At 43.3% G+C, this 16,430-nt stretch overlaps 1 protein-coding gene across 11 annotated transcripts in view; it reads right to left on the minus strand.

The window, feature by feature from the left end:
• Positions 1-16,424, minus strand: part of GLT8D2 (glycosyltransferase 8 domain containing 2) — a 38,845-nt gene extending 22,421 nt beyond the window's left edge. The window contains exons 1-4 of one of the 11 annotated variants that reach the window (XM_072773408.1): positions 15,467-15,655; positions 12,186-12,355; positions 11,941-12,064; positions 1,436-1,482 (exon numbers count right to left, since the gene is read on the minus strand). In XM_072773408.1, coding sequence (XP_072629509.1) covers positions 1,436-1,454 — 19 coding nt within the window. In that variant the 5' untranslated portion in view covers positions 1,455-1,482; positions 11,941-12,064; positions 12,186-12,355; positions 15,467-15,655. Of the gene's footprint in view, positions 1-1,435; positions 1,483-11,940; positions 12,151-12,185; positions 12,376-12,905; positions 12,925-15,131; positions 15,329-15,466; positions 15,656-16,111 lie in introns of those variants that run through there. The other 10 variants (XM_072773409.1, XM_072773401.1, XM_072773399.1 and 7 more) reach the window with 10 other exon arrangements.
• Between the last annotated feature and the right edge of the window lie 6 nt (positions 16,425-16,430).

The raw sequence follows: 16,430 nt of genomic DNA on the forward strand, positions 1-16,430 counted from the left end.
ATGAAAAATTGAGATGCTAGTCCTCCTTCTAAAAGGTAGATCCCCATTGTTCTACATGAAACACAAATACCTGAAGTCTGGAAAATGTTGGTAGGAAAGGAAAGGGCTAGGATTTCAAGTGAAATTCAAATCTTGTTTCTAACACTTCTCACCTGTATGGCTTTGGACAGGTTACTTAACCTCTCTGGGCCTCAGTTTGCTCATCTGCTCAGTGAAGACTGTAACTGTATTATTAATCATTGTCTCACATGGAGGTTTTGAGAGTTAACAAAGGGAATGTAGGCCAAATAAACACATTACAATTGTTACATATTATCATTTCCTATCTTTGTGCAAGATATTTACATTTATTGGCCTCATATTGATCTATTTTCTGGTCCCCAGGCCTTTGTCTTCACATCTGTAAAAAGGAGTCAGTCTCCGTGGATGTCTTCCAGAGCCAAATCCTGAGACTCAATGATCCTATTGTGCTGACATCCAGCTCTTCTCGGCTTTTCTGGATTCTCAGATTCAGCCAGAGACAACTGGATATTAGACTCAGTTTAAATAGAAAAATAGAAGATAAAGAACAAGGTCCTATAATTTATCAATACGTCTGATTGACATTTACTTGACACAGCCAGTTTGGGGAAGCAACTCAACATCTATTACCACCTCTCTCTCTCTCTCTTTTTTTTTTTTTTTTAGTATGTCTTATGCAATATCTGGGATATACTTACAATAAATATTATTCCTAGTTAGTCTGAAATTCATATCTAGCTGAATATCTTGTCTTTCCATTTTCTACATCAGACAACTCTGCCCTGAGGCTAACAGTAACACAATTAGGTTACCATGTTTCCCTCCCAGATTCACAAACTGCTAGATCTAAAATCAAGGGCAAATCCAGGTTTTGATGGGATTTGAAGATTATATAATTTAAGGTCACTCTTTAAGAACAGGAACGCAAAATTACAACTGCTAAATTAGATAGGAACATGAATATTTATTTAAAGTGGGAAAATAATTTATATTTGCAAGTTTTATAGAAATGTATGACCCCTCTCAGGATAAATCCACCTCTGGACAAAATACTAAACATCTTTCCACAGGCATCATCCTGAAATGATGATGCCAAGAATTGCCTGTGGGAAAACTACCCATAAAAATCAAAGAGGCTTGGAACACCTGGGTGGTCAGGGGTTGAGCGTCTGCCTTCTGCCCAGGGTGTGATCCTGGAGTTCCTGATGAGTCCCACATCCGGCTCCCTGCAGGGAGCCTGCTTCTCTCTCTGCATGTTTCTTTGCCTCTCCCTCTGTGTCTCTCATGAATAAATAAATCAATAAAATCTTTAAAAAAATCAAAGAGGCTTTCAAAAAGAAGCCAAGACCTAGCATCACAGTCCTTTAAAATATCTATTTTTAATAATCATGATTATTAAAAGCTATAATCTTACTTTTTCGTAACAAAGCCATGTGTGTTCACGCTGACAAAAACTGTGACCTGCGGATTAAAGAAAAAAATTTGTTTAAAACAGAATCAACCCAAAAGTTATCATACAATTATTAAGGACCATGCCTTTGATGGTCTGGTATGTGGCAAACTGTGGACTCATTCTTTACTGTCTTGAATCTAGAACCTTGGAAACAAATATTTCTTGGATGTATAGCTCTCTCTTCCAATTATTTTTTCTCGCTGTACAAAAACCACAAACATCCCCCAACAGGTAATCTTTTGTCTTCAGTGGTTTTTGTTTTGTTTTGTTTTGTTTTTGTTTTTACCTTCTCCCAAAAGAGCCCTGTCAGATTTCTTGGTTGGCTAGTCAGATGGTGCCAACTAAAGAAATGTCACATAAGAAGATCTCCTTGATCGAAAATATCAACACCATGCATATTTTCTGCTATTATAACTGCATTCCTTTGACAAGGAAATTTTTACATCTTCAGGGACTCCTTGTGGAAACAGAACTATACCTTACACTACAGTCAATCATTCATTCCATGAGTATTAACTGAGATCCTACTAAAAGCCCAGCACTGTGTATAAGGATGCATCAGTGAACAAATCAGTCCCAGGCCCTATCATACTAGGGGCTTTCACTCCTGTGGGAAAATATATATTAAAATGTAACAAAATAATTAGATTATGGTAGATGTGAAGGAAACAACAGAGGTCCTAGGATAAAGATCAACAGAGTTGGGGAGTGTTTCAGGAGGAGAAATCAGGAAAAACCTCACTGATGAGTGGCATTTGATTAGAAGGAAGAGCAGGAGCCAGTGGGGAGAATGCAGAAGGAAATAGAAAGTGCAAAGGAAACAGCAGGTGCAAAGGCCCTGAGGCTAAAAAGAGCTCTGAGTATTCTAAGTACTGTGAGAAGTTCAATGTGGTTGGAATAGACTGGACTAAAGAAGACACTGGCCAGATGATAGTGGAGACAAACTGTGTTGTCTGTAAAGGAGTATAGATTTTATTTCACATGCATGCAACTCCCTCCATCAGTTTTTATCTTCATTAAAGTCCCCACAGCAAGGTTTTCAAACATTCCCATAGCAATTCTGATAGTAAAGGAGAGTAGACACTCAAAGTCATCCACAACAAGCTCTAAAATACAAGGCCCTTGCATTACCTTCAGATTCCTGTAAACTATACAAGAATGAAGAAACATAATGACTCCTTTCGTTGCTAGCAGAGGTCCCCTCAGAGAGAAAGTTCTTTGTTCTTCTGAAGCCAGTTTCCCATGCATGGATGGGGTGGGCAGGGATGAGAGCAGAACAGTTAAATGGGTCCCAGTAAATGATGAGCTGGAATCCTGGGGTTGGCAGCACTCACAATGTGAGGAGAAAGACCCATCGTAGGGGCTGCCACTTGCTCATTAGAACTTCTTTCCTTGTGGCCAACAGCCCCCAGGGACCTTCTGAGAACTGCGATGCCCAAGATCCAGTCCCCAGTCTTCCGTCATGCCCTGCACCCTCTAATCCCCACCCTATCTCCACCCTGCTTCCCCACCGGATCTGAAGACATGTATCCATGTGTTTGGGGGAAATCAAGGAAAGGAGGCCCATGTTCCCTTTGTGGGACATGGAGAACGGGGGACAGATGCAACTAAGACAAAGGTCTTTTTTTTGGTGTTTATTTGCCATCTGTATATGGTTGTGATGGTTAATTTTATGTGTCAACTTGAACTTGGCCATAGAGTACCCAGAATGTGGTAAAATATTATTCTGGGTGTTTCTGTGAGAATGCTTTTGGATGATATTATATTAAAGTGGTAGACTAAGTAAAGAAGATTGCCCTCTCTGATGTCAGTAGGCCACATCCAACTAGTTGAAGTTCTGAATAGAACAAAAATGCTGAACTTTCCCTGAGTCAGAGAGAATTTCTCTGGCCTGCCTTTGAACTGGGATATTGACTTTTTCCTACCTTTGGACTCAAATGAAACACATGTTCTTCCTGGGTCTTAAGCTTGCCAGACTACAGACTGGAGCCCACCACTACTCCTCCTGGCTCTCAGACTGGAGCTACACCATTGTCTTTTGAGTCTCTAGTTTGCAGTCCTACCCTGCAGATCTTGAGTCCATAAGTCACATGAGCCAATTTCTTATAAAAAATCTCTTCTACATGAATATGCTTTCCGTTGATTCTGTTTCTCGGAGAAACCCTGGCTAATATAAAGGTGAAGGTTCTGCTTAAATCTTTTGCCTAGTTTTTATTGGATCATTGCTTTTATTTTTGAATTTTGAGAGTTCTTTACATATTCTGAGGATAAGTCCTTTATTGGATATGTGATTTGCAAATACTTTCCCCCAGGTTGTGGCTTATCTTTTAATTTTCTTAACAATGAATTTTGCAAAGAAAAAATTTTAATTTTGATGTCAAATTCATTCATTTTTTTCCTTTTGTGGATCATGCTGTTGACCTAATCCAAGGTCAGGATGAGTGTCCCCTCTGTTTTCTTCTGAGACTTTTGCAGTTTTATATTTTACATTGACATTTTGAGTTAATTTTTGTACATGGCATGTGTTATATGTCAAAGTTCATTTTTTAGCATGTGGACAACCAGTTGTTCCGGGACTATTTGTTGAGAAGATGGTCCTTTCTGCGGAACTGATTTTTTTCTTTAAAATTTCATTCCAGGGGTGCCTAGATGGCTCAGTTAGTTAAGCAGCTGCCTTTGGCTCAGGTCATGATCCCAGGGTCCCAGGATTGAGCCCCTGCATCTGGCTCCCAGCTCATTGGGGAGCCTGCTTCTCCCTCATCCTCTGGCCCTCCCCACCACTGGTGGATTCTCTGTCTCTCATGTGTGCTCTTTCTCAAATAAATAAATAAGTAAATAAATAAATAAATAATATTTTATAAATAAATAAAATTTCATTCCAATTTCAGAGTGTCCAAAGGAACACTTGAAATCTGTCAAGGAATTGGAGTCTAGAGGACTGTGTGTTCCAAAGAAAGCAGAGAGAGCTCAATAGAAGTTTTGGATTTTCTCTCATGCTTTCTATAAGGATTATAGCTCTGGACAGCCATCAGTGGCTAAAAGGTGAGCTGTATCATCAAATAAAGATTCCATGATGTTCTCCAAGTAGCACCAGGCTTAAAGAGGCAAGACAATGGCTAACACATCATGACAAAATTTCATCTAAGCATTTCCCCAAATTCAAATCTTATCTTGGCACAATATTCTGGAGTACTTTACCTGTGCTCTGAAACCCAAGAAAGCCAACAACCTCTTTCTCAAAGACCTGTAATAACTCTGCTTCCTGGTTGTCACAGTTTACAATCAATTTTTATGCTTATTACAATACCTTGTATACTCATGAGAATAAGCAGTGGCATTAAGAGAAGCAGAGACTAAAAATGCACCCTTGATGAAAAGATGAAGTTTAGTGGTTAGAATTTTTGCTTACAAAAATAGATTAGAATTTAGATTATAAAAATAATTTAGATTATTTTAAAAATTCAGTGTAGTCTGAAAAACTAAAATTGAATTTTGTCACATTTACATGTTCATTCCTGTTTTTGTGACATTTTGTCAATCAGCCCAGGAGCTGGAAACTGACTTCTTTATCTTAAAATTAAAAAAAAAAAAAAAAAAAAAAAAAGTTAATTTGCTATAAGTAACAATTTGTCTTGAAAACCCAAAGTTTGTTTTAAAATTAAGTTGATCCCTCTTCACTGTGGTCCTTCAAAGGAACTTCTAAACTTCACATTTGACTGGAGGCAGCAGTCAGCAAACAGGAATAATAACCTGAGGAAACCAGCAGCATGCCAGACAGCGCTTGCGAAGGAAGCAGGAAAAGCGAGTGTCAAAGCACCCCAGAGCTCCCTCATGCCCGAGTGTTATGAGAGCTTGTCGCCAGTGATCTTGGGAAACTCTTCAAGGGGAATTTGGTTCAAGTCTTTAATTCATTGTAAAGAACCAGCTACGACATCCCTTTTATTTTTCCCAGGCCGTACACATGCACTTGCCTGCTCCCCTTCTTCTCTTGCATCCGGGAGGCAATCAAGTCAAAGCAGATGTTACTTAGGACTCTTCGGATATTGATTTCAGGTACTTTTCATCCTCTTATGATTCTAGATCATATGCATTCAGCTAACTCTCTGAGATGGTGATGTAAGCTTAGAATAGTCTCTGGCCACATGCTCCCCCATCCCCACTCCGCGAAGGAAGGTCCATCTAGCACCATGGGAGAGAGTGAGGGGAAGGGCAAAAGGGTCTGAGACTGAATCCTTGATGCCAGCTCTTTCCTGGGCATTCCCATTAGTCAAACCAATCAATCCCCCTTTTTTCCTTAAATTGCTTTGAAATGACATTCAGTTTCTTGCAAACAAGAGTCCTTACAAATGCATTCCTTAGGGCCAGAATTGTGTACACATATGCAGAGAGGTTTGCAGGGCCAGGTAATAATGACAGCCATCATTTATTGCACACTTAATTTGCACCCAGCTCTATGCTGACCAGGTCCATCATTTCCTTTAATTCTTACAACACTTTTCAGGTGGATATATTATCATCTCCAGGCTTCACATGAGAAAAATGTGGCTCAGAGAGGTTCAATAAGTTGCTCAAAGTCACAGCTAACTAAATGGCACAGCAGGGATTCGAAATGAGGGCTCCCTGACTTCAAAGCCCATGCTCTTTAATCACAGGGTGCTAGAGGTCTTCAAGGGCCAATCCGGCTACCCCAGGAAGCAGGAGAGTCAGGTTCCAACTAACAGATGGCTCTGTGTGCTGTTGGAGCATCAGTCAAGTTTGGTCTGCTTGCCCCTCACTGTTCAGTTACTGTGACTGCTGAGATCTTGCCAGAATCAGAGAGTGCTGACTAATCTGAGAAGGTGGCTCATCTTTTCCCTGTCCAGCATGTTGCTAACTCGAAAATCCCTTTACGACAGAACAAGAGACTTCAGGAAACAGATCATGGCACACCTAATTGGGAGGCTCAGCAGCGGGGAGTCAAGAAGAGAAATTCCTGAGGCTGATTCTCAGAGAGAACTTTCTGAGCAGCTTTCAGAATATAAGGCCGGAGTGGAGCCCTTGAAAAGCGTGTACTTCCTAGAGAAAGCCTGTTTTATTAAATTTTTTAAAAATATGAAATTTTTACTCTCTCAGCTAACTTGGGAATCTGGGGGCTCAGTTGTTGAGTGTCTGCCTTCGGCTCAGGGAGTGATCCGGGGGTCCTGGGATGGAGTCCCACATCAAGCTCCCCGCAGGGAGCCTGCTTCTCCCTCTGCCTCGGTCTCTGCCTCTCTCTGTGTCTCTCAGGAATAAATAAAATCCTTTTCAAAAATGAAAGGATAAAGATTTGGCACACCTGATTAGCATCCTCTCCCTTGTTATAGTCTCATCTCATGACTGATGGTGGCATTTTCCATGTAAACTGCTGTGAATTAGCGTTTCTGGTACTTGCAGTCAGAAGCATTCTAACAGATGAGGTGCTCGTGAAGAGTTCGCAGCCCAGAGATATGAGTTGATTGTGTGGGCTTGGCAGAAGGACCAGAGTTGCAGAGAAAGCTGATGGAGGAAGTCAGGGCCATGTGCTGCAGGAACGGCTGGGGGATGTCCTAAGACCCCAGAGAATAAAAGGCAGGGATCTGGGCCCAAGAGAAGCTGGAACGTCTGGGCAGAGCCTGGGAGAGCACCTTGTGGGTTAACATGGTTCCTGCACGTGAGGAAACAGCTTCTTGCCTCTGAACTTTGGTTGGTGCATTCCCTTCTGTCTCGATCAACCTTCCTCCGCCCTGCCCCTTTCTCCCCAGTAAACCATGGACTCAATGCAAGACTCAATTCAGGCATTACCTCCTCCAGGAGGTCTTACCTGATTACCCTGCTGGGTGCCCCCCTGACCCCCATCCCCATCCCTATCCCTGCCCTCAGAACACTGTTCTAATATTAGGGGTGTGCCTGTCGCGTCCACTGTGGCTTGCCCACCTCTGTGTGCCTCAACAAATGGGTGTGGATTGAATGAGTGAGAGAGGAAGAAAAGGAGAGGCTCTAGTTCTGTTCTTGAGTTCCAGGAAGAAAGGGGGCAGCATATCATTACTCAGGAAAAAGGGTAGGAGGGGAGGCTGTCCATTCCAGGAACAAAAGTCGAGGGCTCTGGTCTTTTTATGAGCCTTTTTCTAACCATCAAAATAAGAAGCCCCAGGTACCGTGTCCCCTGCACCTTTGTAAGCTCAGTGACTTCTGCACTGTGGTTTCTCTGCAGCAGTATGTAGCCAAGCCTTTGCCATTAAAGAGCCCGTGGGGTTGTCCTCAAGACAGGAAGATAGAGCCTCGTAGCCAGTGTTGGAGAGAGGAGTTGCCTAGGCAAGGCTCTAGGTTGGTGGCACCTTCAAAGAGCAGAGGAGGGAGGGCTGAGGTCCTGCGGCCCATGAAGAAAAGGAGAGTGTGGAGAATTGGTCTGGACCTGAGAAGTGTCCGTTAAGTTTAAAAAATGGGCCCCTGAAGACCTTAAACAGGGTGCTGTTTCACCAGATGCCAAAGAGTTCAGGCCTGTGGCCAAATCTGGAAAGAATGTTTTAAGACCTGGCAGTGGCTAAGCAACTTAGCTCTGCCTTGGAAGCAAAGGCAAATGTGAAGACTCCAGAGTAATATTCTAAAAATCAGAGCCCCTAAATTTTATTCTATACATGCCAACTCTAATCAGTTGGTATGGACTTTCAATATGGCTAATTTGAGAAGGAATCTAAAGCCATCACCAGAGTTGGTTAAAAACAAAACAAAACAAAACAAAACACCCCAGAAAAGTTAAAAAAAAAAGGGAGAGCTCTGATTAATCCTGTCTGCTATGGGTTTAGGTAAGGAGGACTAGGAAAGAACTTGGAAATCTGAATGAAAGATAAAAGAGGGGGCTTCTAAAAAAAAAAAGAAGAGGGGGCTTCTTTTTTAAAAATTTAATTTATTAATTTGAGAGAGAGAGGGAGTTAGCACAAGCTGTGGGGAGAGGCAGCTGAGGGGAGAGGCAGAGGGAGAAGTAGAAGCTGACTCCCTGCTAAGCAGGAAGCCTGACGTGGGCTCAATCCCAGGCCACACAGGACTCGACCTCAGGACCCCAGGATTATAATCTGAACCGACAGCAGACACCAAATCACTAAGCCACCCAGGTGCCCCAAAGGGGGCTCCTTAAAGATATTATTGAATGAATTACATCTAGCAGAGCATGTACCTGAGTGGAAATGCCATGGACTTTGTCATTAGAAAGAGCTGAGTTTCAATCCTGATTCTGCCCCATTTCTTAGCCATGTAAGCCTGGGCAATTTACAAAACCCAATGAGTAACAAGGGACTCTGCTGCAGATTTAACAACAGGTAACTCTTACATAGAGATTTCTGTGTGCGAGGCATTGTTTTATGACCTTTCCTCACAACAACCCATGAAGTTACTATCCCTGATTTACCAGGGAGGAAGCTAAAAGTTCAGAAGGGTGATACAATTCATGAGGGGCAGATTCCCACCCAGGCAGTCTGGCTCTGAGTTCACATTCTTAGCCACCATAATATATACTGTAGCCAACCCCTTTCCATTGCTGATTGCAATCCCTTATGTTATGGGTCAAGCAACCGACATAAGCTCTGTGATTCAACTGTATTCTGTAAGACTTGCACCTGCATAGAACATTTTCTTTTTTAAAAATTTTATTTATTTATTCATGAGAGACAGAGAGAGAGAGGCAGAGACACAGGCAGAGGGAGGAGCAGGCTCCATGCAGGGAGCCTGACGTGGGACTCAATCCCAGGTCCCTGTGTTCACACCCCGGACTGAAGGCAGTGCTAAACCACGGAGCCACCCAGGCTGCCCCCTGCATAGAACACTTTTGTAGAGCACTTCACCTTAACCGTGTGAGCTACAGAGTCATGAACAGGACAGGAGCATGAACTCACCTGATGAAAGGAGAAAAAAGGACAAAATCAGGACTCAGGAATTCGGTCTTTAATGAAACATCTCTGGCCTTTTTATTTTGCTCTAGCATGAAAGGTTTACTCAAGAGCCATCACAATACACAGAACAGTGAAGCCAGATGAGGGAGTCTTCAGCTTGTGGAGGACTCGTTCTTTCTCCCATGCTGGAATGAAGCATTCTTTCACAAAATGGTTTCAGAGCAGGTGCCAACAAGCTATGGCCCCTGCATCAAATCCTGCCCATTTCTTCTACATAAAGTTTTATTAGAACGTAGCCAGGTTTATTCTTTGATGTTTGGTCTATGGCTAGTGTCACACTACAACAGCAGATCTGAGTAGATGCAAAACAGACCTGATGGCTCACACAGCCACCTTTCTAGCCCTTTGCAGAAAAACTGCTGATCCTGGCTCTCCACTCGAGGCCGGACTTTCTACATATCAATATGGCACAGGTGATCATCTCATGCCCTGACCTAGGGAAGGAAGAACACCATGGCCCCTTGGGTGTTTGCTATGGGAGATGTGAAATAGGATGTCTATAAGAGAAACCAAAAGGAAACAAATGTGGCCAGAATAGCATACTGCGAAGTGCGCTCTAAGGAATGTTAACCAATGTTTTGTGATAAAACGGTTCCAGGGTCAACTGGGAACTTCTCTGGTAAACAACCTTAAGCAGATTTCTCTTCTGCGGGACTTCTCAGGACATTTAAAATGCCATTATGCTTGAGATTTCTCAGAGGCTGATATGGTTCACAGAATGTATTTTCCTCATGGAGCTATGTTCTTCAGAACATTCTTTGGGAAATGTTAAAATAAAAGAAGTATTTAGAATTATGCTTCCTGGGAGCTAGAAATGAAAACTATGTGAGGGATCCCTGGGTGGCGCAGCGGTTTGGCGCCTGCCTTTGGCCCAGGGCGCGATCCTGGAGACCCGGGATCGAATCCCACATCGGGCTCCCGGTGCATGGAGCCTGCTTCTCCCTCTGCCTGTGTCTCTGCCTCTCTCTCTCTCTCTCTGTGACTATCATGAATAAATAAATAAAATCTTTAAAAAAAAAAAAAAAAAGAAAACTATGTGAACTATGGCTTCATAAGCATGTCTTTCTCTCAGCAAGGAGAGAGAATGAAGAAGAAATAAAAAGATCCAGGGTGAGAAAAAAGAAAGAGAGAGAGAGAAAGAGAGAGATAGAGAGAGAGAAAGAAAGAGAAAGAAAGAAAGAAAGAAAGAAAGAAAGAAAGAAAGAAAGAAAGAAAGAAAGAAAGAAAGAGAGTGTTTGAAGGGAAGAAGGAAGGAAGCAGAGCCCTGGAGAAATAGTGTATGAGGATATGAAGAACATCTGGGTGATGGCACCATCAGAGGGAACAGTGTGTCAAACGCTGGGTACCACCCAACGCAGAATGTGTGGCCACTGCCAACATCACTATGGTCATCATCAGCACTACCAGAGAAGCTAACCTTCCCTGGGGTCTCGCCACTCTGTAGATTCTGTGTATGTCCTTTACACCTACAATGTCACTTAATTACCTTTTTACAGATGAGGAAACAGAGGCACAGACAAGTAAGTAGTCAGAGTCAAAGCTTATAAAGTTTGTAAGTGGCAACGCATAGATGCAACTCTGTGATACGGGCCCAGAGCCCACGTTCCCGCTGTGGCACAGCATTGCTCTGCTTGCACCTCACTTGCCTGGGGCTGCAAGCCCACCAGGCAACACAAGAAGGATTCTGTACAGAAATGTGACACGAAGCCATTTGGAGGAAAAGACAAAATAAGCCAACCCCTGTCACGTTGGATAACCGACCACGCAGGGAGCCAAACAGCTAGAGGACTGATTTCTTCCCCCCATAGGACAGCCAGATGTTTCGATAATATCATGTTTTCTTCCTCTTTCTCTTTCTACTCGTGTTAACTATTCCTTCTTAACTCTTATCATAAGTTATCTATCAGGCTTATCCAAAGTACTACATTTGCTCATAAAGTGAATATAAGATAGTTTTTGAATGTTACAAAAGCATTTTCAAACCAAACACTATAACTACTGTATAAGCCTCATTTAGATTCCCACAACTACCAATTTATTTTTATTTTTATTTTTTTTAGGATGACGGCCCACATAACAGCTTCCTTTGACAGATTCTGAAAACATGAATCACAGCTCAAGTAAATCTTTTGTGGCTCAGAAACATACCTGCATTTAAATACTAGCATTATCCAGGTCCTAGCTAACCACTGACTTCCATGCCTAAAATATGATGAACATAGTAAATCACACTGGGCAGGGGAGTTAAACCCAGGTCTGGAAAAGCAGTCCAGTCCAGCATGTGAAAAATTTGCACAGAGTATCCTGGATTTGCTCCAATGGCAAAAAAAAAGAAAGAAAGAAAAAAAGAAAGATGGTTGCCTCGGCCTGGGCCAAGACTGCAAAACATTGACTGGGAGCTCCTGAAGGCGAAGCTGGTGTGGGACAGTCTGCCTCTGCTCCTCGAGCCTATAGCAAACCAAAGGGCCAGGGCAGGGGCCCAGGTCAATGCAAAGACCGCCACGCTGCTCACCCATGTCTGTTTACCTGGTGCAGGTGAAGGCAGGGCTGTGAGCTCCTCCGTCCGGAAGAGCCGTGTGGCAGTGTGATCCTGGCCTCCTAGCCTCCCCGGCGGCCTGGGCTGCTGCCCTGCACGCTGCTTCCGCGGCTTCTAAGGTCCCATTGGAGAGCCCCATGGGTTGGGGAGCCCCACCGCTAGGATCGCATTTCCAAGAGGGTGTGCCTCCCCTGCCCCCGACCCGCCCTCCCCCCCCCTTTCCGCCTTTGCTTGCGTTGACTTTGGAGAGGCTCGGGTTTCTTCCACTCCTGCGCTGGCTGCTGGGGTGAGGCGGCCCCTGAAACCACTTCCAGATGTGCCCGCAGGCTGGCTGGCTCGGCCAGACTTCCTCTCACATCCTCCTCTGGCAGTCTGGGTGCAAATCAGCTCAAAAACAAGGCAGCTCTGGAGGAAAGGATTCAAAGCTGGAGAAGAGCAAATGCTTGGAGGGTGAATTTCCACCACACATTGGGTCTAAGTAAACTTTGGAAAAGCAGAAATGGAAAAATTAAGTTCATACTGATTTTAAGAATCTCATCATAGCCACTAGTTTCTCCTCAAATCTCCCAGTCATTAAAATGCTGTGGTCCCCAAATTAAAGCCCAGATAACAGCTGTCGTCTCATTTCACCAAGGCAATGATAACAATAGAATTTTTAAGGTGGTTTTGAGCCAGAACATGAAAAGGAATCAGGCAGGGAATGAACCCCACCCAGCTCTGGGCTGTTCTGTTTCTGCTATTGATTCTCAGAAACCCAGGAAATGGTGCCAGCACATTGCCTGGGATCATGGAATTTATTTCTGTAACCTCTCTCTTAACTCCTATAAGGAAATGAGGATCCCTCTGCTCACTGGCTCTTTCTAAAGTGGTGTTTCCCAATAGAAATATAATGCAGGCCACTCTGTAATCTTAAATTTTCTAGTAGTCATTTTAAGATAAGTACAAAGATAAGTACCTAGCTGGCTCTGTCAGAAGAGCATTCAGGTTATGAGTTTGAGCCCCACATAGGGTACAGAGATTACTGAAATAAATAAATAGATAAATTTTTAAAGAGCGAGGGGGAGAGAGGGAGAGAAGGAGAGGAAGACAGAGAGAGAGAGAGAGAGAGAATAACTCTGCACCAGGCACTGGGCTGAGCATTAAATTAAAAAAAAAAGGTCTAAAGAGGTAAAATTAATTTTAATGATATATTTTACTTAACCCAATATATACAATATATTATTTCAACATGGAATTAATACAAAATATTATAACAAGATATTTTACATTCTTTTTTTGTATTAAGTCTGAAATCTGGTGTGTGTCTTACATTTGTGGCACATCTCAATTCAAACACTAAATTTCATCAGAAACAACTGGTATGTATTTATATTTCATATAATTTACAGATTAACAATTAGGCTCACATACTCAGGTTGTTCCAAGCATACTTAAAAGCTTTCCAATAACTGAATCAAGTATCAGTTTTTCAACCTAAATTCGTTAACATGAAGTACAATTTAAAAGTCAGTTCCTGGGCAGCCCGGGTGGCTCAGCAGTTTAGCACTGCCTTCAGCCCAGGGCATGATCCTGGAGTCCCAGGATTGAGTCCCCCATCAGCCTCCCTGCATGGAGCCTGCTTCTCCTTCTGCCTGTGTCTTTGAGCCTCTCTCTCTCTCTCTCACACACAAATAAATAAAATCTTAAAAAAATAAAATAAAAAGTCAGTTCCTTGGTTGCACTAGTCACCTATTACATGCAGAGCAGCAGCATGAGTAGTGGCCACTGTACTGGACGGTGCAGCTCTAAAGGGTTTATTGGGTTGATTGTTTTTTTCAGACTTGAACTTGGAGAGTGGGAATGTCTGAATACCTTCCCTTTGTACAGGACTTTGAACACTGACAAAGCATCTTCACATTTTCTATTTCATTTTCTTCTCATAACATTCCCATAAGGTAGGCTGAACAGAGATGTTGTTCACCAATTTGCAGATCAGCAAATTGAGGTCTTGGGCATGTTAAAGTCCTAAGTTCCAAAGTAAGATGGTGGATAAAGCCAGGACTGGAATTCCTGTCAGTAGGTCTCTCACCCTTTTCTCTCTTGAGGCACATGATTCAATATGAGGATTTTTGGCTGCAACTCTAAGGGTTAAACTGCATTCAGGGCTTTCGCATTCTTCACTTGGCCAGCCTTCAGCATCCAGTCAGGGTGCAGATGGAGTTGTCTGTTGCCCTGGTGGTGTTCCCTCACACACTCCTATCCTAAGGCCCTCATACGATCCAGCAAGAATGCCGTTTTTCTTTGGAGCAGGCTTGATATTATGCTATTCTTCTTTTCTCTTTACTTCCAGGAGGTGTGCTGTATCTTAAAGCACAACTTTACTCAACGTTTGAGCTAACAGACATGGTTGTGAAGTATTCGTCTTTGGTTGCAGCAGGTGCACCTGACACATGGATAGCATGCAGGAAGTGAGAAGGTCCAGCAGCAGCACAGACAACTGTACCCTGAGCACTCTTGCTCCAGTACTCATGGCCCTCACGTGAGCAAAAATATCACCACTTCTTGGCTCAGGGCTTGCTGCTACCCTTCCAGAATCATGTGCTATCAGGAGCGGCAGGACGGTCAGTCAGATATGTCCCAAAGTATCATTGAGGGAAAGCCCTCAAGCTGACCCCTGTCTACTCCAGTTTCCTCCAAAGGCTGGGGCTCCCCTCCCACCACCTTTGCATCTCTCATCCACCTAGCAGAATGCCTGACCCAGTGTGAGACCCAGTAACTAAGTAGGTTCAGAGAGGATGACAACCAAAGTACTCCAGAGGGGGGCTCACAACTGAAATGGTTCTGTTGTTTCCATAGACTCTGCTTGCTATTCATATTGGCTTCCATCTGGACCTAAATCTCTCTGCTCACTGTTCTTTGTACACTTTCTCTTTGATGCCCTACTGTCTCCAACTGGGGATTCTCTCTCCTTTATTTCTAGTGGACCATGTCCTGAGGATGTAAGAGGCTTATTACCTATGACCTAGATTTCTGCATTGTGGGCACATGTATCCTTTTCTGGGGAAGAAAAGAGGAGAAAAGAAAGAGACAGGTTTTAAGGGATACTCCGGTAAGTGCAGTGGCTGCCAGCATGGGCTCTGGGGATGGACAGACCCAACTGTTAGCTCAGACGTTATACTGAACACATCACTCAGAATCTCACCTGTGGTTTCCTCAGCTGTAGTGTCAGGAGCCTCCTAGTGAGCACTGAGTAAGGGCTCAATACATGGAAGTCATCACAGTCATCCCTCCTTGTCTTCCGGGAGTCTGCTCCCAGACGCCCAGGGGGTGCATGAAACCATGGAGAGTTCCAAAAATCTATGTATACTATTGTTTTTGCTATACATATATACCTACAGTAAGGGGTGATCTATGCATTAGGCACAGAAATTAACAACCATAATGATAAAGTTGAACAATTATAACAATATACTGTAAGAAAAGCTATGTGAATGTAGTTTCTCTCTCTCTCAAAAGATCTCATTGTACTGTTCTCACCCTTCTTGTGATGATGTGAGATGACAAAATGCCTACGTGATGACATGAAGTGGACAAAGTGACACGAATGACGCCGGCATTATGACGCAGTGTTCGGCTACATCGTCTTCTGACCATCCATCGTCAGAAGGCAGATATTCCACTTCCTGACTATGGCTGACCAAGGGTAACAGAATCCTCAGAAGCGAAACTGCCAATAAGGGGGGGGAGGGGACTACTGTATTTTTACTGTTGGATGAAGACAACCCTCTTCAAGATATAAACTAGGAAAAGGAATTATTTTATTTTTAATTTTTATTTATTTATTTATTTATGATAGTCACAGAGAAAGAGAGAGGCAGAGACACAGGCAGAGGGAGAAGCAGGCTCCATGCACTGGGAACCCGATGTGGGATTCGATCCCGGGTCTCCGGGATCATGCCCTGGGCCAAAGGCAGGTGCCAAACTGCTGCGCCACCCAGGGATCCCTAGGAAAAGGAATTATAACAGTAAGTTATTTGTAACTTTTTCTTGAAAAGTCCAAAAGAGTGATATGATGTTGCGAACGCCACCAGTAGCCTACTTAATAACCTTCTCTGCTTCCTCCTTTGAAATAGAAACACTCTTTCGTGTGGGAGCAGCAATTGCCCAGTTAAAAACACTTACCTCCTCAGACATCCTGCATCTAGGGTGGCACATGAGCAGAAAGAAGTCAGCCATCTGTGACTTCCTAAAAAGCTATTGTGTTCCTGGCAAAGAGCCATTAGGGGCTTCTTGCCATTTCTTCCTGTCTGAAATCCAACCTTGATGCCTGGAGGTGCACTCTCCATCTTGCAGCTCTGGAGATAAAAGGTCCACACTGTACTTCTGCATATGGCCACACCAGCCATGCACAGATTAGTGTTGAACTGTCAGGGTCCTGGCAGGATACAGATGGCTCACTCCGGAAGGTTAATGGTGGAGACTCTGAAAAAAGGCACTATTT

The sequence above is a fragment of the Canis lupus genome, chromosome 13 (assembly GCF_048164855.1).
Source record: "Canis lupus baileyi chromosome 13, mCanLup2.hap1, whole genome shotgun sequence".
NCBI lineage: Eukaryota > Metazoa > Chordata > Mammalia > Carnivora > Canidae > Canis > Canis lupus.